This window comes from Myodes glareolus, chromosome 9, assembly GCF_982192425.1.
Source record: "Myodes glareolus chromosome 9, mMyoGla1.1, whole genome shotgun sequence".
Lineage (NCBI taxonomy): Eukaryota > Metazoa > Chordata > Mammalia > Rodentia > Cricetidae > Myodes > Myodes glareolus.
The window spans coordinates 58,410,262-58,437,374 of record NC_142034.1 but is presented as its reverse complement, the minus strand read 5'-3'; the positions used below and the strand labels follow the sequence as shown (position 1 = coordinate 58,437,374).

Below are 27,113 nucleotides of genomic sequence, written 5' to 3'. Positions count from 1 at the left end.
CCGCCCTTCGTCCCGCCCCGGCGCCGCGCGTCACCAGGGCCACGGAGAGCGCGCAGCTGTCCAGCTTCCGGAAGTGCGCCTGAACGGGTGGCTCGGGCAGAGGTAAGCGAGTGAGTTGGGCGGGCGGGAGTGGTCGCCGACGCCAGAAGTCAGGCTTGTTGTCGCTCCAGCTCACTAACTGTCGGGAGCGAGCCGTGGCGGGGACAGCGGTTTCGGTCCCCTCCCCCTCGTAGCATTCGCTGGCAACGGGCGCGTGCGGGGGAGGGGACTGGGGCGGAACGGAAAGTGTGCTCTTCCGGGTTGCCCGCCCCTGGAGAGGGGTCCGGACTGAGAGGCCCTGGGCTCAGGTTGCATTGCTGGGAGGCCAGGGGCTAGTTACCTCGCCCTCAGTGACAACTCCAGAGGCGCCCCGCAGATCCCCCAGAAGCTCTAGCGCTTCCTGGGCTTAAACAGCTGCTGCTTGGGAGCCATGGAGGAACTAGATCGGGAAACTTAACACTTACAGGGCGGTCCCAAGATCGACCAGAGCAGAAGCAGAGCCTAAAGTGGGCTGATAAACAAAGGGCTACCTTCGTGTGGGTAGCTTGCCTGTGTAGAGACGAATGCTACTCTAGATACGCATTTCGTTTCGATTTGTCGAAGCGTCAGTAATACAAATAAAACTGATGATCGTGAGTTCCTTCTGTGAGGAGAAGCAAATCCTCATCAGGGTAAAACCCCATAAGCTCCTCTATAAAGTCATTTAATTTTGAATAAGTGAACGACTTGTCATAAATAAATGCCTGGGGATAGCTAGCAGTTGGCCTTTGCAGCACGGAGCAAGTAGCTTAAGATTTAAATACGTAAGATTTAGTATTAATGTTTGCTGAGTAGTCTCCAAATTAGTTTCAGGAACTAGATGTGACTAAGGTTATAGGTGAAAATTTTGCCGACTGAAATTCTGCTGTTTTTGTAAAACTCAGGAAATAAGTTCATTTCGATAGCAAAGGATATTTGTATAGATGTTAATTTCTGAAACAGAGGTTTCTTTTTAAGTTTTCCTTCTAAACCATCCTAATGCTGAGCGACCCTTTCATACAGTTCCTCATGTTGTGGTGACCCTGGACCATAAAATTATCTTGTTGCTACTTCATAACAGTATTTTGCTACTGTTATGAATCGTAATGTAAATATCTGGTTTTCAATGGTCTTAGGCAACCCATGTGAAAAGTTCATTCGACTCCCCAAAGGGATCATGATCCACAGGTTGAGAATCACTACTTTAAGCTTAAAAAGCTTATTTTACTGTGATTTCATGACCATTTTTGTGTGAAAATATATTTTAATTTTCATTGCAATGTTTTTGGCTACTGATTATTAATTTCTACAAATTAGAATTTCAAATTCTCTTATTGATGTTGATTTCTAATTTATTTGTACTGTGTGTACTGGCTGGTTTTATGTCAAGTTAACACAAACTTGAGTCATCTGAAAAGAGGGAGCCTCACTTGAGAAAATGTCTTCATAAGATCCAGCTATTAGGTATTTTCTTAATTAGTGATTGATGCTGAAGGACCAAGCCCATTGTGGGTGGTGCTATTCCTGGGCTGGTGGTCTTTGGTTCTATAAGAAAGCAGACTGAGTAAGCCAGGAGGAGCAAGCCAGTAAGCAGCGCTCCTCTATGGCCTCTGCATCAATCCTGCCTTGCAGGTTCTAACTCTGCTTGAGTTCCTTCACTGTATACATACTTCAGTGTATGATATGAAAGTGCAAGCCAAATAAATCCTTTCCTCTCCAACTCTTCTTCCACCATGATGCTACCTTATAGCAATAGTATCTCACTCTAAGAAGGACAGAAATTGGAACCAGCATAGCGGGGTGTTACTGTGACAGACCTGACTGTTGTTTTAGGAGTATTATGGAAAGATTCTAGAACTTTGGACTAGAAAAGCTATGGAGTGTCCAAAGCTCGGTGAGCTGTTCTGTGGGAGTGTGGAAGATTATAGAGTGCTGAGAGAAAGGCAGATGCTAGAGGCCTGGGTTGTGAAGGTCTAGAGGGAAGTTTGAGAGTCACTTAAGGGCTATCAAGGCTGTTGTGTATTTTCAGTTAAGCGTCTGTGGTTCTGGTTAGCTGTGCTTAACAAGAGACCAGAACCACTAAAGCCGTTGTTCTTAACCTATGGGTCACGACCCCAGGGTCAAATGACCCTTTCACAGGGATCGCATATCAGATACTATGATATATTTGATATATCTTGCATATTAGATACTTACATTACGATTTAGAACAATAACAGAGTTACAGTTATGAAGTAGTAACAAAATAACTTTATGACTTGGGGTCTGTACAACATGAGCAACCTTAAAGGGTTGCAGCATTAGGAAAACCACTGTTTTAAAGTAAAACCTTTGCTTTTCTGGGACAGTTAATGCTGATCAGCTGTAGCTAATAAATTAGTGGTGATTTAGAAGATATCACTATCACTGATGTGAAATCTAGGAAGTGTCTTCTCAGGGTCAATACACAGAAGCTGTGTTCCAGAAGTGGCCAAGGTTGTATCTTGTGCCGGCAGCTAAACCTGGCAGTGTTAAGAATCACCCAGGTGGTGCTGGTTTTGAAGGCATGAAGGGGTCAGGAAAAGCCGCTGAGGTTTGACACTGAAGAGGCCCTTGGAGAAGGTGCAGCTTCAGTAGCAGGTGAAGCCCCAGAATTGAAGGTGTCATGGGGAGAAGTTGCAGCTTGGCACCATAAAGAAGTCTAGGAGAGCTACTGGTGAAAAGTGTAGGCCAGCTGCATCAGAAGACCACAGCGTTTTGGAGATGCCAATACTGTGGGATGAGCACCCAGGACAGCGGCAGCCATGGAGTGGAGCCAGCTGGAGCCTAGAAGACGAGCTGTGTGTGCTGCAGAGGACTGAGCCTCAGAAGTGACCCAGGCCCTTTAGAGAAGCCCAGAAGATAGTGAGTGGATCCCGGACATTCGGCATTGAGTTGTTTATACAGTTGGAGTTCGGTTTTACTTTGATTTGGTGTGACTGTGCCCTGGTTCTTCCCTCTTGAAGAAAGTACTTATTCTTGATTTTACAGAAGTTCATAGTTGAGAGGCTTTGGACTTTGAAGAGATTTTGGGTTTTTGTTTTTCTCAAAACAGGGTTTCTTCAGGTAGTCCCGGCTACCTTGGAACTTGCTTTGTAGATCAGGCTGACCTTGAACTCACAGAAATCTAGCTGCTTCTACCTCCCTAGTGCTGGGATTAAAGGTGTGTGCTCCCACCACCCAATCTGAGATTTTGAATTTCTTTCTTTGGATTTTAAGAGACTAAATATTTTAAAGAAACTGGATTTTTTTGTTTGTGTGTTCTTGATTTTTTTTTTGTGTATGTGTGACTCTTTCTCTGTCCCTCCAGCCAGCTCCCAAATTATGACACAGAGACTTTTGAAAGCTTAGCTGATTGTTTAGACTTGTTTCTAACTAGCTCTTAAAACTTAAATTTATCCATACTTTTAATCTATGTTCTTTTGTGTGACTCAGTTACATTTACTCTGTACTGTCTATGCTGCTTCCTCTGTGTCTGGTTGGTGACTCTGCCTCTCATTTTCCCAGCAGTCTCCTAAAATCCTGCCTAGCTACTGGCAGTTTAATTTTTTATTAAACCAATCACAATGATATATCTTCACACAGTGTGATGGAATATTTCACAACCTTTTTTGACACAGGATTTCTCTTTGTATCCTTGGCTGTCCTGGAACTCACTCTGTAGACCAGGCTGGCCTTGAACTCACAGGAATCCCTGCCTCTGCCTCCCAAGTGCTGAGATTAAAGGTGTGGGCCTCCAAGGCCTAACTGAGACTAGATTTTTTAAGTGGTTGAATTCTTAAAGACTGTGGGACTTTTGAAATTTGGAATGTTTATATTGATATTCATGTTGATCTTAGGGATGAACAAGAGAAAGGTTATGCTGTAACAGGGATACATTTGTCATGTTGGCAAGGAGTCAGCTGTGCTGGCTTGTTTATGTTATGTTGACACAAGCTAGAGTTATCTGAAAGGAAAGAACCTCAATTGAGAAAATGCCTCCCTAAATTCTGGTTGTAGGGCATTTTTTAAATTAGTGGTTGATGGAGGTGACCCAGGCCACTGTGGGTGGTACCAACTCTGGGCTGGTGATCTGGGTTTTGTAAGAAAGAAATTTGAGCCAGACATGATTAAGTTAGTAAGCAACACTCCTCCGTGTCCTCTTCATTAGCTCCTACCTCCAGTTTTCAGCCCTACCTGAGTTCCTGTCCTGACTTCCTTCAGTGATAGACTATGATGTGGAAGTGTAAGCCAAATAAGTTCTTTCCTCCAAAACTTGCTCTTGATCAGGGTGTTTCATCACAGTAATCATAACCTTAATTTGGACACTGTGGTTACAGAATACTTATACTTGCAGTTTGTAATTGTATGAAATGCGTGTTCATGCTTTGTTTTCCCGAGTGTTTCTTATGCAGTTGAATTAAATATACCGCAGCTGCGGGGTCTAGCTTTGGTTGATACTAGAAGATAAGAGTACCTCACTCCTATAGTAACAGCATTGGAAGGCTGATGCATGCAGTGAGATTACCCCGAGTCCAGGCCAGCCTGGGCTATAGAGACAGTTCTATCAAACAACAACCCCAAACACACACACACACACACCCTCATCGTCACCCTGAAACACTCCATCAAAACAGCAACAAAAAATTGATACTAGATGTGTTACATGTTGGAGATGATCTGACCCATCTGTTCTAATGACATACTAGATGTGGTACATGTTTGAGATGATCTGACCTATCTGTTCTAATGACATGCCCTCTATTTTCTCCTTTTCTTTGTCATAATATTGTAGCCACACTATTATTGATAAATCACACATTTCTCAAAATTAAATGACTATTTTTGTTGCTAACTAGTTTTATTTTATTTTTTCTAAAGATTTATTTATTTATTATGTATACAACATTCTGCCTGCATATATGCCTGCACGCCAGAAGTGGGCACCAGATCTCATAGATGGTTGTGAGCCACCATGTGGTTGCTGGGAATTGAACTCAGGACCTCTGGAAGAGCAGTCAGTGCTCTTAACCACTGATCCATCTCTCCAGCCCTTGACTAGTTTTATTTCAGATTGGTACAAGCTATAGTCACTTAAGAGGAGGGGTCCTCAGATGAGAAATTGCCTCCATGAAGATAGGGCTGTAGGCAAGCCTGGGGGGGCGTTTTCTAGTGATGAGGGAGGACTCAGCTCATTGTGGATGATGCCACCCTAGCCTAGTAGTCCTGGGTTTTTTAGAAAGCAGGCTGAGTAAGCCAGGACAAAAAAGCTATAAGCAGTCTTCCATAGCCTCTACATCAGCTCTTGCCTCCAAGTTCCTTCCTTGTTTGGGTTCTTGCCCTAACTGACTTTCAGTGATGAACTGTTAGATGGAAAGTATGGGTGAAAACCTTCCCCAAATTAGCTTTGGTCACAGTGTTTCATCACAGCAGTAGATACCCTAGGACAGTCCTCCAGTCTGCTTGAACAGATACTAATGTAGCCATATCAATGGGTATATTTCTATTTAAATTGCACTGTTGTTGAAGGATACATACTTGAATTTTCCAGCTCTATAAAACTTGTGCCTAGGATTTGTTTTGATTAGTGTTTCTTATGCACTTGAACTGAATATATTACAGTTGTGTCTAATTTTGATTGCTACTCCTAGGAGCTAGCATAGTAAGCATATGAAAATTGATATTTTTTTCTTTGTGGGGAGTCCTTGTCCTGTTTCTTATTTCAGTTATTTTTCCCTAAGCCATCTTTACATTGGTTTCTGTTGACTACTACTTTTCCTTGACTTTGAATCATACTTTCCTATTTATTTGTATATCTTGTAATCTTGGTTCACATTCTGACTCTTTTGGAGGGTGTGTTAGCGATTCTGAGGACCAGCTATCTTCTCGAGGAATGTTGCTGCTTGCTGGAGCAGGCAGTGTACTTACTCTAGGCTTTATTTTATGCTTTGGTGAGCAATCTTTGGAAGGAGCAGAGTGCTTCCCCACAGCTTTCCAAGTTAATGAAATGAAACTCCTTACTGTGGATCTGGTAGCAGAGTGCTCTTAGGTTTTGTCAGCGCCGATGAGAGTGGGCCTTACTGGAGGTTGTACTTGTCACTCTCAACATGGCCTTCCTCCTTCCCGTCTCTGTGTCTTTTCAGCCCGAATGACTGAAAATTCAGTACCTCATTCCTGATTGGCCCTTTGTGTGTCTTCTACTCTTTGTTAAACCTTGGTGTTTTATCCTTGTGGTAGGCATTCTCAAGCCTATACCAGCGAGAAGGGGACACCCCATTCCCAATGCTCCTCCCTGCCTGCTCTTCAGAATCCAGTTACTCGAACGGCTTTCAGTTCTGTTGTTGTTGCCTCAACTTTTGAGATCATTTTGCACCACTTGAGCTTGAGCTTCCTGCACTCTGGCTGCAAACTTGTCCTCATAACCAGCCATATGGTCTTGGGCTTCCCTCAGCAATTTCTCTCAGTACTACATTCTCTCCCGCTAGGTGGAGTGCCTAAAATTGCCTGTCTTACATGTTTTTTTCTAGCTTGGGAGTTGCTTAGCTGTTCGACTAGTCTGTATTATCACTTATTTTGCCAGAGCCAGACATAGAATTCCCCAAATATGTATTTTTTTACTTTAGTGCCACTGAGTACTACCTGAGTATATAAATGGAATATGTACACTCTTTTAAAACAACAAGACCCAAAAAGTAAAAGCTGTAAATTTAGTGAGGTATACATGAAAAACATATGCCATTAAATTGTTCTTACTTCTCCTCTTTTGCGCCCTTGGAAAAATTGGCTCTGGTTGGATTTTGAAGGTTAGACTTATCTTTCCTTTCCCCGTTTTCTTCCTTCTTTTTATTCATTCTTTCTTTTTCCCACTCCTTTCTGTCCTTCTTCCTCTTGTCCTTTTTATTTAATTTTATTTGTTGTTATTGTATCTATGTATATTGTGTGTTTGTGTGCGCTTGTGTGTGTGCCCCATTAGTGATACAGAGAAATGGAGACTGTTCACTCCTTCCTTCATGACATTTTAAGGGTCAGTTCAATGACCCACTATTATGTTCAACTGTAATAAAGTCAGCTATTAAGAAAATAAACGATCCTTTGAAAATACTTAAACTTTGACTCTTGGTGTTTCCCTTTTCACTGCCCCATTTTCTGCCTTCTAAATCCTGATACTATGTTAGCTAGCTTTGTGCCATTGTAACAAAATACCTGAGAGGTTTGTCTTGGCTTATAGTTGAAACTGTAGGCTTTGGTCTGTCTATGGTCTCTTGGCCCTGTTGCTTTAGCCCTATGATAGTGTGGTATGCTGAGGCTGTATATGTGAAGGAGACTTGTGGATTTATGGAAGCATATGATCCTTTCAACATTAGCCTGTATTCCTAGGGTACTAGTAGCTCTTGTCCAACTAGGATCTCACGTATCTCAAGTTGGTCTTGAACTCAGTAACTGAGGATGACCTTGAACTACTGATCTTAATGTGTCTACCTCAGTGCTGGTATTGCAGTCATTGGTCACTGTGCCAGTTCACAGATGCTAGGGATTGAACCTAGGACTTTGTTCATGCTACATAGGTGCTTTACTCACTGAGCTGCATCCCCATCCCCAGATAGCATTATGTATTAGCCTGCAGGTATATATACAGAGATGCAGGAGTATATGTTTACTTGGAGACAATAAAAATTATTTCATGTGTGCATTTCTTTCAAATTTTTACTTTTAAAAATTTAAACTGTTGTGTATGTGCAGATATTCTTGTCCATACTATGATGCATGTATGGAGGTCAGAGGACAACTTTTGGTAGTGGTTCTTTCCTTCCATGGGCTCTGGGGACCAAACTCAAGTTGTTAGGCTTGCACAGCACATGCTTTGATCCGCTGAGCCATCATGCCAGTCTCTTATTTTTCTGTTATAGTCTTGCCGCATACCCAAAACATATCTTGAACTTATATAGCCCAGGTTGGTCCCGAATTCACTATCTTCTTGCCTCTGCTTTCTAAGTGCTAAGATTACAGGTGTGTACCACCATACATAGTACATTTCATTCTTCTATAGAATTTCTGGATATTTAAAGATCAATGAAAAATATAAATATGGACAGAATAAATGTGTCATTTGCTTTGTAACTTCAAGTTTGCAATGTCTCAAAATAGAATTATATGCACATTGAAGAGTTAAGAGCCTGCAGACCTTTCAGGTAGGCACACATGTATGTTGTTCCTGACTGCATGTTGTTGTTGTACAGCATTGGCTCTCATTCTTCAACATCCTCAGAAGACGGAGTTTTCTCCAGAGACAGTTTCATCCTGGAAGCCCTTCATCTAAAAGGCCCTGTGAAGCCAGACAATGCCTGTTGACTTGGGGCAGGCCCTGGGCCTGCTGCCTTCTCTGGCCAAGGCCAAAGCTGAAGATGCCACGTTCTCTGGATCAGATGATATCCAGCAAAGAGAACTCACTAACCCTGAGACTGCTCGCCAGCTTTTTAGGCAGTTTCGTTACCAGGTGATGTCTGGGCCCCAGGAGACCCTGAGACAACTTCGAAAGCTCTGTTTCCAGTGGCTGCGGCCAGAGGTTCACACCAAAGAGCAGATCCTGGAGATCCTTATGCTGGAACAGTTTCTGACTATCCTTCCTGGGGAGATCCAGACGTGGGTGAGGAAACAGTGTCCAGGCAGTGGAGAAGAGGCAGTTACCCTTGTGGAAAGCTTGAAGGGAGATCCTCGGAGACTATGGCAGTGGGTAAGTGTAGTATCTTGTCTGTGAGTTAAGCCCAGGTTCCTCTGGGGCTAATCTGGTTCACTGTCTTTTTTCCCCTGATAGTTCTTACATTATGTAGGGTTTCCAAACCAATGACTAGTCCTTTGATTCTCTGATACAAACCGAGCATTAGCAAGTCAGTCAGTTCTGACAACTGTCTGTATAGCTGCACAGCTGCTCTCACATTTCAGGTGCCACTCACAAGTGCCACAGACCAGGTGTCTTAGATCTGCCAGATTTGGTGGCTGCCAGATTTGGTGATTAGTGACTTGCGGGACTCTGGAAAGTGCTTTTGTTACTGTTACCAGTTTATTATGTAGAGTCAAACTCATGAACAGACAAGTCCTCTGCCAGGGTGCCCCTCATCAGAACCTTGGTGAGTTCACCAACTGGCAGCTCTAGAAATACCATTCTGTAGACATTTTTTCTGGATTTCACCATTTTAGCACAGTTGCTTAATTCACTTGCCATCAGTGGTTGGATGTTTCTGGTCTCTTTCCCTTCCCTGGAGTTGGGGAAGTAGAGTCAGCTGAAAGTATAAAGCCTGAAATCCCATGGTGTGCTCCTCTGGCAACCCAGCCCCATCCTGAAGCTGTTTAAGGGCCACCAAGAGCTGACTTCCCAGAGTAGACTCCAAGGTTTGTGAAAAGTCTGCATTGTGCATAATGACAGCTTCTGTGCTGAAACAAGTATTCAAGGAGTCTCAGAACAGAGAACAAAGACCACAGCATGTGCTGCTTACATTAAATCTGGGTCTCCTCATAGCTTGCTTAGTTTTGTGATTTAGTCTTCGTTCACATCACTTAAGAAATTTTGATTTACTAAAAGGCAGCCTTGAGGTTTAATTATTGTCTGTCTCATGGTCTGTTGTAGAAGGTTAGTTCCATAACTTTCAGCAACCTTGACTCTGCATCCTTTGGTAATTAACTGTTTGGTGTCCAGATTGGCATCCAGGTTCTAGGACAAGAGATCCCGTTTGAGAAGGCGAACTCGGCACACTGCCAAGGCAGTGAGGTGGAGCCCAGACTGGAAGTGGTGCCTCATGAGCTGCCCCTTCAGAATTCACCCTCAGCTCCTGCAGAGCTGCTGAGCCATGGCGTGAAAGAGGAATCAGACATGGAGCCAGAGTTAGGTGAGGGACTGTTATCCATCATGCTATGTGGTGCTCTCAGGGAGAAATTTTGAAACTGTGGTTAGTAGGGCTAAATGTATGCTGAAGCTGTATAATGCCCCTGGAAAGTGTGGAAATGACCCAGGTCTGTATATTAAACTATTATGTGTTCGGGCCACACCATTTGGGTTTTGGTTCTTTGGAGGAAGCTAGAAGAAGTATGGGTGAGACTGTTTGGGAGTTTGGAGGAGGTTGTAGTTGTTAGGAGATAAATATAAGCCTTTGGATTTGATTGGCACTGCAAATTGTTGGTAATTTGTAAAGAATTCATGGTGCCCTCTGGAGAGTGGTTAAGGGAGACATCTTACGTCTGAAAGTCTATTTTTTGCCACAGCTCTGGCTGCTTCTCAGCTTCCTGCTAGACCAGAGGAGAGGCCTATCAGAGACCAGGACATGGGAACAGCGTTTCTCCCAGCAGTACATCAGGTGAGCCGGGTCCTCTGCCTTTCATCCCTTGGCCCAGAAAGATTGATGGGGCCACAGACTCAGAAGAGGAGCAGACATGAGGCTCAATGCACATACACTGAGCTGAGCCCCTGCTTCTTTAGCCAATCATCTTGGCTGATGGGTCTGGCCTCTGGGAAAGGGGGCAGGTTGCTGGGAAGTCTTTGACCAGATATGGTAGTTTCTGCTTTTTTTTTTTTTTTTTTAAATTACTTTGAGCCTATGCTTAGAAAGGACTTTTTATTTCTTAGTATGAAATACCCACACAGGGGTCTGTTAGAAACTCGGAATGGTTATTTCTCAAGTATGACAAGTGATTCTTCTTTTTTTTCCTGACATCATGGGAGTATAGATAGACTGCACACACTCAAAATATATAGTTTGGTAAGTTTTAACCTACATATGCAGCCCTGAAACAAACATAATCAAGAATAAATATTTCCATCACATTCAAGTTGCCTTTTAAGTTTTTATTTTAAAGTATCTTAAAACATTTTTATGTGTATGGATGTTTTGCTGGTATGTGCCAGAAGAAGGCAGATTTTCCAGAAACTCTGGTTACAGATGGTTGAAAGCAACCATGTGTGTTGTAAGGAGGTGCTTGTTTCCCAGCCACCAGGCAGCTCAGACCCAAAATAATCACACAGAAACTGAAGTAATTAAATCACTGCTTGGCCTATTAGCTCTAACTTCTTATTGACTAACTCTTACATATTAACGTAACCCATTTCTGTTAATCTGTGTTTCGCCACAAGGCTGTGGTTTATTGGGTAAAGTTCCAACCTCTGTCTCTGGTGGGGCTATATGGCTTCCCTCTTACTCCGCCTCCTTTCTCCCAGCATTCAGTTTAGTTTTCCCCGCCTATCTACTCCCTATCAGGCCAAACCATTTTCTTTATTAACCAGTGGTAATCACAACATACAGAGGGACATCCCACATCACATGTGGATCCTGGGAATTGGATCCAGGCCCTATAAAAGAATATCCAGTGCTCTTAACTGCTGAGCTGTCTGTCCAGCTCCTCTTTTAGTTTTTGAATTCTTATCTCTTGTCATTTTCTTTTGTACCCCAGCTATTCTGAGACACCCACTAACTACCTTCTGTTAGCACACATTTGTTCGTATTTTCTAGAATTTATGTAAAATGGAATTTTACCAAGTATAACTTTCTTTTAATATCTTCTCGCTGGTTTTGTGTTGTCTATTCCAGGGGTGGCATCTGCTGAACTATATCTCAAGCAGTTGCTTGATAGCTTTGTTTTCATTATAAATATTCTGGTACTTAATATAGTTATTTAGACTATTTTATAGTCTTAATATAGTTATTTAATATATAACTTAATATAGTTATTTAAACTATAGAAGTTTGTTCTATTTTGCCCTGACTTTGTGCTTTGTGTGTGTGTGTATGTGTGTGTGTCTGCGTGTCTTTTGATAGACTAGTGGCTATCTGAAACTGTGGATAACACTGTACACCCTGTACATAGAATGGGACTTTCTTATCATATCAGTCCTCTGATAAAGGTTAATTGTAAGTTATGAAAAAGAAGAGATTAACATTAACACCTAATAAACAGTAATTATATTAGCACACTGTAATGAGAGTTACATGAGTATGTTTTTTTATGTCATTGTGTCTTACTGTGTAATGCTGTACTCACCCTTTATGTGCTGATGTCTGGAGTAAGGTGGATGATAGTGCTGTCACCCACTTTGGTCATAACCTCATAATTCATAGTGTGACAGCAAAACTTCTGTAGTTGTACTTTTCTTTGGACTGTCAGTTCTCAAACAATGACATGGAGACTTATTAGTTATATGAAGGCTTGTCTTTACTACCTCTTAACTACCTCTTATAATTTAAATTAACCCATTTATGGTAATCTATTTTCTGCCATGTGGCATTACCTTTCTTTCTTCTTGCATCTTGTTTCTTCTGCATCTGACTAGCGACCCTGCCTTTCTTTTTCCCAGAATCCTCTCTGTCTCGAGAAGCCCTGCTTAGCTATTGGTCATTCAGCTCTTTATTAAACCAATCAGAAAGTGCCTTGGCAAAGACATAAATATTCTGAAACATTTCCCCCTTTTGGTCCAAATAAAAAGGAAAGGGTTTAACGCTAACACAGTAGAACAATAATATGTAATAAGAACTATTATCAGGTAAGAATTACATTCACAGTGTCTACTCCATTTGTATTTGGCAAATTCAGAGACAATACTCCTTTATCTATCTTATCTTGGTGAATCAAAAGTTTTATACATAATTCATTTTGTATCTAAACTTGTATTAAGAACCCCAAACCTACGTTTTTAGACCTCAAGACATTTTCTTAGGTAAACAATTTAAGCTTTTATGTCTCTCAACCTTATACATTTTATACTCCTTTTGTGAGTTTCTTTTCTGAATTTGGTAACACAGAAAAGTAACTATATTTAGTCTTCAACCCCCTCAGAGACCTGAGAAGGATAAAATATTACCTGAGTAAATAGGAAGTGCAGAGCAAGCAACTTCCAAAACTATAGAAATATAGAAGCAACAGAGACATCTGGCTGCCTGGATAGTCACTCAAGGTTCCTCTGCAGTGTTGCAGCATCCATCTTCTGCCTATAGGTCTAGGATATCAGAGAGACATTTTTGTGAAGTACTAAGGACTGTCCTACTTGTTTTGGCAAAGATCAACAATTGCTTTCTTTTGTGTCCTGCTGTCCAAATTGGACAGCATACTGTCAGCATTTGAGGCAAGGGCAGTTTCTTGCCTAGTGGCTAACTTTGCCACAATGAAAGCAAATTCCATACGAATGGTCTTTAGTGCCTACCATCCTTTTTAAAAGTAAATTGGTGCTGCTAAGAGCAGACATGTCTCACTATCATGAAAAGCCTTATGTTATTAAAACATCTTAAATAGCATATTCTGTAGGTCTCTGAAGTGTTTGAAGACCACTTATCTATTTAAAACATATCTCTGACCTTAAAAACATTCCTAACATGACCACAAATTTGATTGTTAGATAACTAACTACTAACCTGTATTTCTTAGTTATCCTAAATAGTTTATAAAAATGACTTTCCATGTAATAATACCTTTCAAGGACTAGAACTTTACATTTTTAAATGAGCTGCATAGGTCTAATACCTTAAACAAGAGTAGAAGCATATATACAGTGTGTATAACAAAAGTATCCTTAAATGTCTATCAATATACTATATCCCCCATTTTTCTTTTCAGAAAGAGATCCAACTTCCTTTAATTGAGGTTTTTGTTTGGCCATGAACAGTAATAACTTGTAATTAACCTCCACTCCCAAACAAGAAAAACCAGTGATGAACATCCATTATACAACCAGAAACTACCCACCCCACTTCTTGTGAGTGTGGGTGCAATGTTCTTTAGACTCCTTTCTGCTGTCTTGGGGTGACAGCATCTTTAGGGGTCCCTGAGAAAGTTGAGATAATGGTCAAGTCCTGGGGAAACTAACATTTGTTGTCTAGTCTTTGTGTAATGTCCAGGACTTACCTGAAGTCCTGGCTGGAGTAGTACATGAGGCTGGACCATCTGAGCTAGCAGCTTTGAAGTTGTTTTGGATACAGAATTTTTAGGAAACTGCAGCAGTTGCATTTTGAGGCTAGATCATCTGGGCTACTTTTCTTTATTGGCATCTGGTTCTTTTGTTCTATAAACAGATTTTTAAAGGTAACATATATATCTGTAGTAATATACAAATATGGAATGTATGGTGTGCATGTCAGCCAAAGATGATTTTTCTGCTTTATGTTTGAGCAGATAAAAGGCATCTGTTAACTTTATAAGTCCATTTGGACTTTATAACCAAATCTCTATCCATGTCATATAAAAAGATGGCATATAATAAGTCATGAGGACTCTGTAGCCAACAAAATTTATCCTGTCTCATCCCATGTAGAGGGATCAGCATACACACCACCTGCCCTGTAGCTCTTTTTCCTGGCCTTCTCCCTCACGTCTGCAACCAAGATCCTCAGGAGGCCTCCCCCAGTCCAATTTAATCTTTATTAATTTTGAAGGAATCCATAGCTTTTTGTTTCCCGCAGAAACAAAAACTCTCCCTAACACAACACATTTCCCTACTTCCATTCTGAAGTTAAGACATCCCTGAAGTATATAGGCTGCTTTAATTCAGCAGTCCCTTCCACAATCCAGTGTCTCTCAGCTGCTGCTATTCACTCATTGACACTTAAAAACTCGAAGTTGACTAAGCAATATCCAGGATCGTGGTTCCCTGTATATTTCCCATCCTTACGTGGCGGTTTTTTTTTTAATTACTTTACTCCTTCTCTAAAGACTTCATTTTATTATTTTAAAACTGTTTATTTTTATGACTGTCTACCATTTTTTAAAATGTTTTTCTAGGACCTAAGCACATTTTAAAACACATTGTCACCCATTCAGATGTTTTCTTGGCCTGGACCGGTTTTTTTTTTTTTTTCTCCTTTTCCCTTGAGCAGACTCAAGTATTCTCTGAGCATGTGAACCAAAGCTTAAACTGTTAGATGGTGGTCAGATCCTGTGCTGTGAATGACTCTGCTCCCCTTGGTTCCCTGAGAGTCCAACCTCATGCTAGCAGGTATGGGCCCCAGAGCCGCATTTACCTGCTTCAACCCTGGAATGAGTTGTATCTGCCTGCAGCAGTCGCTTGTATCCATTGTGGGCTGCTCAAGTGCTCAGCTGTACAGCAGAGCCTCTTAAAAGTGCTGCACCTCTGTATGCTGAGCCTACCCAAGAGACTGAGGTCTCTAGGCAGCTCCTCCGAACCTCTTCCAGCCTAGCTGTTGGCCATTCTGCTCTTATTAAACCAACCAGAAGGCGCCTTGGCAAAAACCCATCTTCACAGTCTAGACAAATATTGTGCAACATTACTAGCATTAATGTTTCCTTTTTCCATCTTATGGGTGTAAGACTCGTTCTTACTACAGGTCTCGGCAGTATATATGGCTTTTCTTTCTCAGTGAGTAGAGAATGTTTTCATTTCCACCCAGTAAGTATTTCGTGGCTTCTCTCTGGCATGCCACCATTTTTTGTCCTTCTGTTAAGGGGCCTCCGTTGGGTAAAATAGGGCCAGTTGAGCAGAAGCACTGTGGTGCTGCAGCAGCAAGCCTGAGCAAACAGTGCTAAGTGACAAGTGGTGGGTAGCGTATGCAGGGTGGATATGCTGGCTAACTCTATGACTCACATCCTGTTGAGGATTGTATCATCCCTCAGAATGGCACACAGTTGCTGGGTGTGGTGGCACACCTGTAATTCTAGCACTTTAAAGAATGAAGTAGGAGAGATGTAGGTTCTGGACCAGCTTAGGCTCTGTCATGAGTTTCAGGGCAGACTGAAGTGTACTGAAGAAGCTGTCTTGAAAAACAATAAGCAAACAACAAATTATAAATGAAACAATAGTGTACAACTTAAAACCTAGGTATTCTGAAAAGTTCCATTTGATGCTCGCAGTCTACAGTTGACAGTGGGCAGCTGAAACCAGAGATGTGAAAATGTAGATTGGGAGGGTTGGGTACAGTACTAGAAAAGCCAGCTACTGAGGGCTAAGGTTTATTTGAAAACTGTCTGTTAATTCCTTTTCGTTTAGTAGCATTCTCATTCCATGGTATTTAATTTCTGCAATTTTTTTTTGTAAATTCTGGATTTTAGCCCCTATCTGAAGTGTAACTGCTAAAGATTTTTCTCCCATCCTGTGGGCTGTGTGTTCTGCCGCTTGCTTCCTTTTCTATTCAAGTTTTGATTTTCATGTGGTCCATCTGTTGACACTCGGTCCTGTTTGTCACTGCCAGTTCTTGTGCTGTTGGTGTTCTGTTCAGAAAGTTCTTGCTTACCCTAGTGTCTTGAAGAGTAGTACCTATGTTTTCTTCTAGAAGTTTCAGCATTTAAGGTTTTAAATTAAAATCTTCATCTTTTTTGAGTTGATTTTTTAAAATATTTTTTATGGTTTATTTAACATTATTTTTTTTTTTATGTGCATTAGTATGACGGTGTCAGATCCCCTGCAACTGGATCTTCAGACAGTTGTGAGCTGCCACGTGGGTGTTGGGAATTGAACCCGGGTCCTCTGGAAGAGTAGTCATTGCTCTTAACCACTGAGCCATCTCTCCAGCCCCCTTGAGTTGATTTTTGTACAAGGTGAAAGATAAGGAGTGTTCGTAGTTTTGCCATCTTACGTTCAAGTCCTCTATTCTATGCTTTTGGTCTGTATATTTTTATAATAGAATCAATCTGATTCTATTATATCTTTGATAAAAATCAAAGGATTATTGTTTCTGGAGTATGTTTGGGCAGTCCTGGAGAATTAGTATACTTAAAACACTGCAGACATAACTATCACTGAACTATCAGGTTTTGGATAACTTGAAAGATCAAAGCTGGACAGGTGGTACTTGCCTGTAATTATATCCCTTAGAAGGCCGAGGCAACAGGATTATAATTTGAGGTCAGTCACAAAATAAAACAATAACCAGATATTCAGTTGCTCACCAGCACCGTTCATTGTTGGTAATTACACATACACATATATTAGGTGATTGATGACTGTACACACATAGAGTAACTGTATTAGCCAGTTGGTGACTATGCACACATACAGTGCCTATACTAGCTGATTGGCAACTGTAAACCTGCACAGTACCTGTATTAACTGATAGGCAGTTATACATGCAGTGCAGTGCTTGTATTAGTGGATTGGCAATTGTAGACACATGTCGTACCTGTGTTAACTGATTGGCAGTTATACACACACTGCAGTGCTTGTATTAACCGATTGACAATTATACACGCATACAGTGCCTGTATTAGCCGATTGGCAGTTATACACACACACAATGCCTGTGCTAGCTGATTGGCAATTATACATACACTACAGTGCTTTTATTAGCCAATTGGCAATTACACACACATACAGTGCCTTAACTGACAACCACCCACCAAGCACTAAAGCAAAAAAGTCATCCATTATCTGCCTTAGCAAAGCATTTGTATTTAATGGAATCCTTTGAAAATGAAGGGAAGTTTAAATATAAATAAACCCTACCTCCAATCTTGTCTGTAAATTGGGAATTTTGCTAATTACATCAGAATACTGAAGGGGTGTGATTACCCCTCCATAGTACTTCATTATCAGAAACTATGAATGGGTAGGACTCCTTACTATACAGAGTTGAAGGTGGCATAGCTCCTAAGTCCACAAGATGGTGCTCTTTCCACACAGGAACATGATTCCCCATCAGAGCACTTACTTGCTCCAGAGTAGGACCTTGGGGTTTTCAGAGGGAAATGTTATGGCTGCCAGTACCTTGCATCTCTAGTGGGGGTTACATTCAAACCTCAGCTACTTGGCATTTCTGGAGTGTAGGCCTTTCAGCACTGCTGAGCAACCTCGACCCGCAGCTCTGTTGGCTGATGGTGACTTTTGGAGCTTCCGGTGTTTGTACTCGTTGCTTGACGCTGCACTTAGCAGCGGTTTTGTGCCATGGAAAATGCCCAGTGTTGAGTGTCCAGCAAAGCTGGCATTCTGTCAGGTGCTTGCATGGCATCCTTTTCCCAGCCAGCTCCGAAATGAGGGTCTTGTGTGTGCCAACGAAAGACTCCTATATTCAGTAATATTTACTCAGGCTGACTGTTTCCAGGAGTTTCATTCATTGAAAAGTAACAAGACAATGTTTAAATTTAATTTTATATATAAAATATAGTTAGGTATGTATATTGAGAGAACTTCTGAGCATTCTGATGTTTTTAATACCAAAATATTCTCTTTCATCCCACCCCTTCTTAGTGGCTACTAATTTAAGACGTTTGGCGTCTCTCCTGGAGACATTGACTCTAGGTGGCAGACTTGCTTTAAGAACTGAAGTTGAAAAGTGCCGCTTCCTGTCCTAACAGTGGTACTTGTATTCTTTTTTTCAAACCTCCCAACGAATTGGTGAGCTGAGTGCTAATCGCAGGTGAGGACCAAGACTCCAGAAGGTTAAGTCACTTGTTCAAGGTCATACAGCTAGTCAGTGGCCAGTCTGGGACTTGGAGGTCAGTACGTATATCCCCACAGAGCATGCTGCCGGTCACTGTTGGCAGCTTCTCATGGGGAGGCTGAAATTTCAGTTTGAAAAGTGAATGGATGTGAGATGGGTGGCTTCCTGGTTTTGGGGTTTAAGCTTGCAGTTGAAGAGAAAAAGAAAGGCTCCTTTGGGTAACAAGGGAATACCCTGCTCAGGAGCCCTGAGAGGAAAGCCAGCTTTCTGTTAGGCCTTCTGTGAACCATTGAGGGAACCCAGATGCACGTAGCTGCAACAGCACCAGATGCTTTTGAAGCCCCAGCTTTTGTTTCAGAATCGGGTTTTGCAGTTGACTTCATTGTTGATTTTCCCTACCTTTCACTTTCCACTTGCTTTTCCCACTAATTTCTTCCCTTTCTCTCTGGAAGATCTAGGTTTCCAATAGTGGGAATAGCAGGTCCTCAGTGTCACAAGATCAGCGTGTGTGGTGATAATCTTCACACCTAAGTACATGCAACATAAAACCCTGAAGTTTTTCCCTAGTGTTTTCTAAACTAGACAAGAAATGTTGATCTGAAGCCTTTCGTCTTCCCTTTGGTTTCTTTATTCTTGACCTGTGCTCCTGTGAGTTCTTAGGTCTATGGCACATTCCTTCCTCTCAGCTTTCTGTGCTCTGGGAAACATGTTTAAGCCCCTTCATTGGAATGATACTTCTGTATTTTTTTTTTCTAGGAGCAGTGGAGGCACCTGGATTCTACTCAGAAGGAACAGTACTGGGATTTCATGCTGGAGACCTATGGGAAAATGGTCTCAGGAGGTGAGGGCATGGGCTTCTTTGATAGGAGGGGATGAAAAGACTGGGAAAGTATTAGATGTTTCCTGCACATTCCAACAGACCTGCCTGGGGTGTGTGGGTGAAGGGATTCATGGTGCTGCTGTAGGAAGCTGAGGAGTTAGAGAACAGGCTTGTAAGTACGGGTGTCCCAATAATGAAAGTGTTCAAAGTGACAAAGTGTTGTCAGGAACTGTGTGAGTGTGTTATATTCAGTAATTCTTTTAATTTATGAAATAAATGTGCATGGTGATGGTCTTCCCCACCCTAATCCCTTATTTTTTCCTTTTTGAGACAGAGTCTCACTTTGTAGTTCTGAAACTCATTCTGTTGACCAGGTTGCCCTTGAACTCACAGGGACTCATCTGTCTTGGCTTCTGAATGCTGGAACTAAAGGCCTGTGCCACCACTGCTCAGCCATGGCATTCCTCTTTTAAAGATGCTGGAAGTAGCATCAAACCAAGGACTTGCTCACTTTTCCACAGCTCCCAGGGCCTGGGTTATGGTGAATTCAATTGTGACTGGTTTTGCGTCTGTGCTGTCTTCCTATTAAGTTGCCTAAACTAATAGCTGGTGGAGTCCCTGTCCTGATTCTTGTAGCAGACTGCCAGTGGTCCTTAGACCCTTGGGGTCACCTGTCTAGGTTATTGTTTTCATGGCATTCACCATATGTTCCTAATCTCTAGTTCTCAGCTGAATCACTGTCTCCATGTCTAGGGCTCTTTTTTTTAAAAGACACAGTTTGTTCCCAGAGGTTCATCTAAGCCCACAAAATTTTTCTCTCTTGGTAGCAGGTATTTCTAACTCCAAACCTGACCTGACTAACATAACAGAATATGGGGAAGAGCTGGCCGGGCTGCACCTTCACATCACTGAGAAGATACCAAGACTCACCTGCAAAGGTCAGTGGGTTTGGTTGGTCTCCAGCCATTCTGATCTCTTCATATTAAATTGGAGGTAGTGAGTAAAGAGTTTTTCCGTTAGTTACAGCTAACTGTGACCTGGGTTTCCTTGTCGCTCTCTTCAGGGCTGTTGACATACTTATTTGACCATGAAAGGAAGACCACATGTTGCATCTGCTTTCAGTCTTGTCTAGTTTGATAGTTTTTCTTCTCAGAGAGAATTCACATTCAGACAAAATGAGGCCAATACAGGTAGTTAGAATTCCCTCAGAGGACACTTTGTAATAGCCATTATTACCATTACCAACAAGAAAATTCAGAGAAAATGCTTTTTTGGGTTTTTTAAAAAATATTTTAATTTTATTATCAGTCTATGCTTATGATTTGTGTGTGGGGCATGTTTTGTCACTGCATGTGTATAAAGCCCAGAGGACAGCTTTATGTAATCTTTTTTCACCTTTTTGTGGGTTCTGGGGATCAAACTCAGGTCATCTGGCTTGTGTGACAAGCATTGTTACCCACTGAACCATCTTGCTGGCCCAAAACTAACTTTTCTTACTGTGTTCTCATCAGTAGTAACCACCTACCATCAGCAAAATAAACAAACAGAAAAATGTTTTATTTATTTTTTTGTGTACCTAACGTTCATTAAATAGCAGCAGCAACTGATGCTTATCGTGTTTGCAGACTGGGAATAAGTCTGAATTTATTGTGCTGGGCACTCCTTTGCCCTGGGTGCCCTTTCTAAAACATGTCTGTCATAGAAAATGTAACAGTTCCCTCATGAACACCCTTGTGTGCACACATGCCCATTGAATTCTAGAACCTTGGGAAGGAAAGGACTTGGGGTGGAAACTGTGTGACAATCTTCCTTTCCCCAATGGAGTCTAGTTATTTTCCTTTGCTAATGTATCGCAAAGAACAAGAACTGATAGATCTGACTTTATTATCATTTTTTTCTTTTTGGTGCTGGGAGTCAAGCCAGCTCTTTTACATGCAAAGTACACATTATACCCAGTTATGGCTTTAATTTGAAGAAATATATATTGCTGGATTCTGTTCTTAGCACCCACGTGGCAGCTCAGCAACTCTCTGTACCTCCAGATTCCAGGGAATCTGATGGCCTTTTCTAGCCCCTCTAAGCACCACGCATGGACATGGTGCACAGACATATGTAGGCAATATACCTATACACACAGGATTAAACATTTTTAAAATTACAATATGAATCCACCAAGTGAACCAGACAGTCCAGCTCTCTCTGGACTCCTTTGCTCTGTGACACTCAGGAAGCGTCTTCCAGCTTTTCCCACCACTCTGCTGACATAAAATACTTTGAAATCGATGGCTACAAAGGAACCCTGGTCCTCTGGAAGAGCAGTAAGTGATCTTACTCGCTGAGCCTATTATTACCGTTTATTACTACAACATGATACTGGTTTTTGGTGCAGTTTTGTATTTTCAATAAAGATGAGTAAAGAACAGAGCTTGTCTATACCTTGTAGCAATATTATTTTGTGATAACTAGCTCACTGTATCCCAAACTGTTTTTGTTTTGTTTGGGGTTTCCTTTGTTTTTTCATCCATCCCTCTTACTGACTTGGCCCCATTAGGTTCTGCCTTGAATAAAGCCTGTCTTTATAGCTAGAGATAGAATTGAGAGAAAGAGTAGTAGAAGGAAGTTTGGAGAGATTAGTTTGGTGGTGATGTGGGAGATGGGAATAGGACACTTGGAGAGAGAAGCCTGTGTAGAGCCAAAGCGGGGGTCCAGCTGGACAAGGAAAGGGCTCTGAACTAGGGCAGAGGCTACAGGGACAAGGTGGGAAAGGCCAGTCGGAAAATGCAACAGTTAATCAGACTGCCAGAAGTGTAGTTAGACCTGCTGCAGAAGTCCCAAGACCTGACCATATGGAAGGACAGAGTAAAAGCAGATCTGTGTTTGTAATCAGAGTCCCAAAAGGGATTAAAAAACCCCATCACTACCAAAAAACAACACCCCCCCCCCCAGGTGATTCCTAAGTAGATACTTAGTAGCAGCGGAGTGGTAAGAAGAGCACCACCAAGGAAAGGAGGCCGAGAGAGCTAGGCTGTCTGGTTCACTTCTGATGGAGGAAGCACGGCTCCGGGAGCAGGGTTGGCAGGAGCGGCTTCTCTGTGCAGGGCTGTACGGAAGCGCTGGGGAAGACTGTTCAGTTTTGTCTGTGTTGCTTAACTAAGTAATTTAGAAATCGATTTTGAGAAGATAATGTGCAGAGTAGACACAAAGAAGAAAATGAGTGGATATTTACATCCTGTTTGGATTGGAAGCATTTTTCTTAGCTTAGAGGCAATAAAAGAAATCTTTGAGGAAAAGATTAACAGATACCCATACTTATGAAGTAAAAAAAAATCTATACATAAAAATTACTCTAAACAAAATTACTGCAACTAAATTGGTATAAAACATTTTGGTGAACTTGATAGATAAATGATGTCTTTATTATTTTTCTTAATATAGAGAAAGTTGGAAAGCAAGTTGATAAGAAAAAAATTACTTTCTCAGTAAGATTTGAAGAGTATCCTGGAATATGAAAAATAGCTCCCAGATGTGACGAAAAAAATTCATCCTTTCATCACTGAGGAATTAACACTTAGAATAACAAAAATCCATTTTTTTTTTGCAGTTCATTTTTTTTAATTATTTTTATTGAGCTCTACATTTTTCTCTGCTCCCCCCTCTTTTCCTCTCCCCTCCCCTTCTACCCTCTCCCATGGTCCCCATGCTCCCAATTTAATCAAGAGATCTTGTCTTTTTCTACTTCCCATGTAGATTAGATCCATGTATGTCTCTCTTAGCGTTCTCATCGTTGTCTAAGTTCTCTGGGATTGTTATTTGTAGGTTGGTTTTCTTAGCTTTATGTCTAAAAACCACTTATGAGTGAATACATATGATAATTGTCTTTCTGGTCTGTGTTATCTCACTCAATGTGATGTTGACTAGATCCATCCATTTGCTTGCAAGTTTCAAGAAGCCATTATTTTTTTCTGCTGTGTAGTCAAAAATCCATTTTTCAGTGGCCTAAATAGCATATGTAGAAAAACCATTCAATACTCATGTATTTATTAGCCTCCTCCTCATCTCCCCCTGCTTAACAACATACCAGAGAGTGGGAGAGTGCTAGAAATTCAGTTGTCTGTAGGCGTTAAAGTCCTTGGGCTGGAGAGCCAGCTCAGTGGTTTAGGACTTTTACAGCTGACACAGAGGCCCTAGGTGTGGTTCCCAGTATCCTCATACAGTTCACAACCATCTGTAACTCCAGCCCTGGGGTCTGATACCCTCTTCTGACCTATGTAGGTGCCTGTGTGTACACATAAAATAAATTGAAGAACAATTTTTTTTTAAAAAAAAGAACTGTAATGTTCATACTTTTGATACAGCAGTTGTGCTCTGAAGAATTCCTCAAAGGTATTGATTAGAAAGTGGGTAAAAACTTAAGAGAATTGCTTATTACAGTGATGTTTATTGTAGTAAACACATGATTAACAGCATAGGTTTCCAGAGGGGGGAGTTCTTAAGTACATAATGCATTTATTATAGCCTTTGATGGATGGGTGTTACTTGGCTCTTTAAGGTGCTGTTTATAAAGATTTATTTAAAGACAGAGAAATGGTACTTTGCCCTTTGAGTGGAATATGTCCTGGCACTCAGAGAATTAATACATCAGTTCTAGTTGTCTGACTGGTGCCTAGATAGCCTTTTGTGTCTATTTGTCTTTAATTTTTTTGAGGCAGAGTCCTCTGTAGACCTACTGGCCTTGAACCCGCTATGTAGCTCAGGATGATCTTCAGCTTCTATTCCTCCTTCATTCCACCTCCTGGGTGTAGCATTACAGGCATGTGTGAGCAGACCCAGCTTAAATAGCCTCTTTTAAACATGGGTGACCTAGGCTGCCCTTGAACTTGTAATCTTTCTGCATTGCTTTCCCACTCTGGGATTATAGGTGAATGGTATTATGCCTGACACTCAATAGAGTTAGATTTATAGGGATAATGTAATTTAATTATTTTTTTTTCTTTTTTGAATTTTTGAAACAGGGTTTCTCTAGTTTTGGTGCCTGCCCTAGAACTTGCTCTGTAGACCAGGCTGACCTTGAGCTCACAGAGATCTGCCTGCTTCTGTCTCCCAAGTGCTGGGATTAAAGGCATGTGCCACTACCACCTGGTTTTGTAATTTAAAAAAATTTAAGTATAGATTTTCTTCCAACTAAAATAAAATCTTTATCATATGCATCACGAGTAATCATTAAAAACCTACATTATGAGAAAAAGTATTAATTGCTTATACAAGTTAATAAAGTATGTATAACTGGGTATGGTGACCAGTACCTGAATTCCTAGCTACCCAGGAGGCTGAATAGGCATATTACTTGAGTCTAGGAGTTTGAGGCTAGCCTGGTCAACGTAGCAAAACCAAAAATATGTATGAAAACATACATAAAAGCAAGGCACACACAGCTGCTCTGTTTAACCATTGTGGCACAATATAGCCTTATTGCATTAACCCACAATAAAATGATACATTAATAAGGTTTATTAGTTAAATTTTATGTTTCTTATAAGAGAATCCATGTTTAATATTAAATAGACCAGTTTCAATGGTTACTATATAAATGCTATATAACCAGATAGAGAACCGATGTCAATATGACATCAGTGATATCTGATGTCAATATGACATCAGTGATATCTGATGTCAATATGACATCAGTGATATCTGATGTCAATATGACATCAGTGATATCTGATGTCAATATGACATCAGTGATATCTGATGTCAATATGACATCAGTGATATCTGAAAATAGGTTATACATATGTACATGCAGATTACATCAGAAAGACTGGAAGTCTAGCCATGGTGGTTGTACTGGCAGTGGTGGCAGCTGCTCGTGATTTTAATCCTAGCACTAGGTGCAGAGAAGATAGATCTCTGAGTTTGAGGCCAGTCTGATCTACAAAAGTTCCAGGCTAACCAGGACTACAAAGTGAGATCCTGTCTCGAAACAAAGACTGGAAGAAGATATATGTAGTCACATTTGGTAGTGCTGTTGGGGTTTATTGGTTTTCTCATGTATGTTTACTTTCTCTTTCTAAATTCTTTTAAATTGTGTTTACCTTTTATATATAATCAAATAAAAATCTTAGAGCTAGAAGGATGGTTCAGCAGTTGAGAGCATGTGTGTCATTCTTGCAGAGGACCTGAGTGTGGCTCACAGATGTCTGTGACACCAGCTCCTGTGTGGGTACCTACACCCATGTGCGTATATACGCAAACATACTCAGTACACACAATTAAAGATAATAAAAATAAATCTTAAAAAGAAAACCAACCATCTTAATATACACAGCTTGCATATAACATATATATATAAAACATGCTGCTTGTAGAGGGGTCAGAAAAGCCTATTAGGAACCCGTGGTGTTAGAGTGGCAGTTCCAGAACCAGTCTAGTCTTGAACCCAGCACAGGTAAAGGCAGTCTGTAATGCTCAGGAACCCAGGTGAGAGTTTTCTTCCACATTTTATTGATACCCTCTTGGTAAAAAGAAATAAGATGACTGGGGCCGTCTTTTCATCAGTTGGAGAAGTGGGAATGACAGTTACTGCCATTTAAACCTTCTTTTTCCTTTCAGAAGACAGACAAGAAAATGACAAAGAGAACCTAAACTTGGAAAATCACAGGGACCAGGGATCTCTGGACGTTTTCTGTCAGGCATCAGGTGAGGCACAACCACAGACTGACTTGGATTTCCTCGGTGAGAGTGAGCTGCATCGCTTTGGAGGAGAGAGTGTCCCTGAGGCTCTGGAAAGCCTTCAGGGTGAGGGAACAGGAGGGCAGCTCTTACCTCCTGAAAGAGGCTCTGGGAGACAGCTGGGTCAGCACATACAGAGCTCTTCTTCAGGAGAGCTGTCGTCAGCCTTGTGGCTGGAGGAGAAGAGAGAGGCCTCTCAGAAGGGACAGGCCAGAGCTCCCATGGCCCAGAAACTGCCCACCTGCAGAGACTGTGGGAAAACCTTCTACAGGAATTCACAGCTTGTTTTTCACCAAAGGACTCATACTGGAGAGACATACTTTCATTGCCCCATTTGCAAAAAAGCCTTTCTGCGAAGCTCGGACTTTGTGAAACATCAGAGAACTCACACAGGAGAGAAGCCCTGTAAATGTGATTACTGTGGGAAAGGCTTTAGTGACTTATCAGGCCTGCGCTACCATGAGAAAATCCACACTGGAGAGAAACCCTATAAATGTCCCATCTGTGAAAAACGATTTATTCAGAGGTCAAACTTTAATAGACATCAAAGGGTTCACACAGGTGAGAAACCTTATAAGTGTTCCCACTGCGGCAAGCGGTTCAGCTGGAGCTCTAGCCTTGACAAACATCAGAGATCACACTTGGGGAAGAAGCCCTGCCCATAGCCACACCCCCAGCCAGCCTGCCAGTCCATTGCAGCCCTGCTCAGCTCTGCCTGGAGGGACTGAGACCAAAAAGGACCTCTTCTCTCTGAAGAAAGTTGCAGGGGAGAGGAGCTGGGCACTGTTTTGACATGGAGCAATGTTGTTCTGAGTTGGATTTCTTGATTTAGTTTTCCCTTTTGCACCAGGAAAAGAAACCAGTCTTTTTTTTCAGCTGGTCTCTTACTTCAGACCCCTTGGGAAAGACATGTCATGTAGATATTGGCTTTAGTAGCTCTTTCTGACAGGACCCTAACTGGTATGGCCACAATTGTTGCTGGCAGTGAGAACCTCAGATCAGCTTTAGAACTATGGTTCTAGAGTAGGCTGATTATTGCAGAAGGAGAGGTAGGGAGGCCTGAGTGCATGCTGTCTTTGTCCGACAGGCGACAAAGTTCTCCTTTAACTGTCCCTTATTTGAAATAAACTGAACTAATCTGGTCTTCCTTA

General features: G+C 41.5%; 1 protein-coding gene across 2 annotated transcripts; it reads left to right on the top strand.

The window, feature by feature from the left end:
* Positions 1-27,113, top strand: Znf18 (zinc finger protein 18). 2 transcript variants are annotated; one of them, XM_048448269.3, is made up of 7 exons: positions 1-102; positions 8,292-8,785; positions 9,746-9,935; positions 10,309-10,400; positions 19,170-19,254; positions 20,064-20,171; positions 25,843-27,113. In XM_048448269.3, exons 2-7 carry the CDS (start codon positions 8,393-8,395, stop codon positions 26,625-26,627), a joined length of 1,653 nt encoding a protein of 550 aa, XP_048304226.2. In that variant the 5' UTR covers positions 1-102; positions 8,292-8,392; the 3' UTR covers positions 26,628-27,113. The 2 variants fall into 2 exon arrangements, with proteins under 2 accessions (XP_048304226.2, XP_048304225.2); XM_048448268.3 differs by having other exon boundaries at positions 20,061-20,171.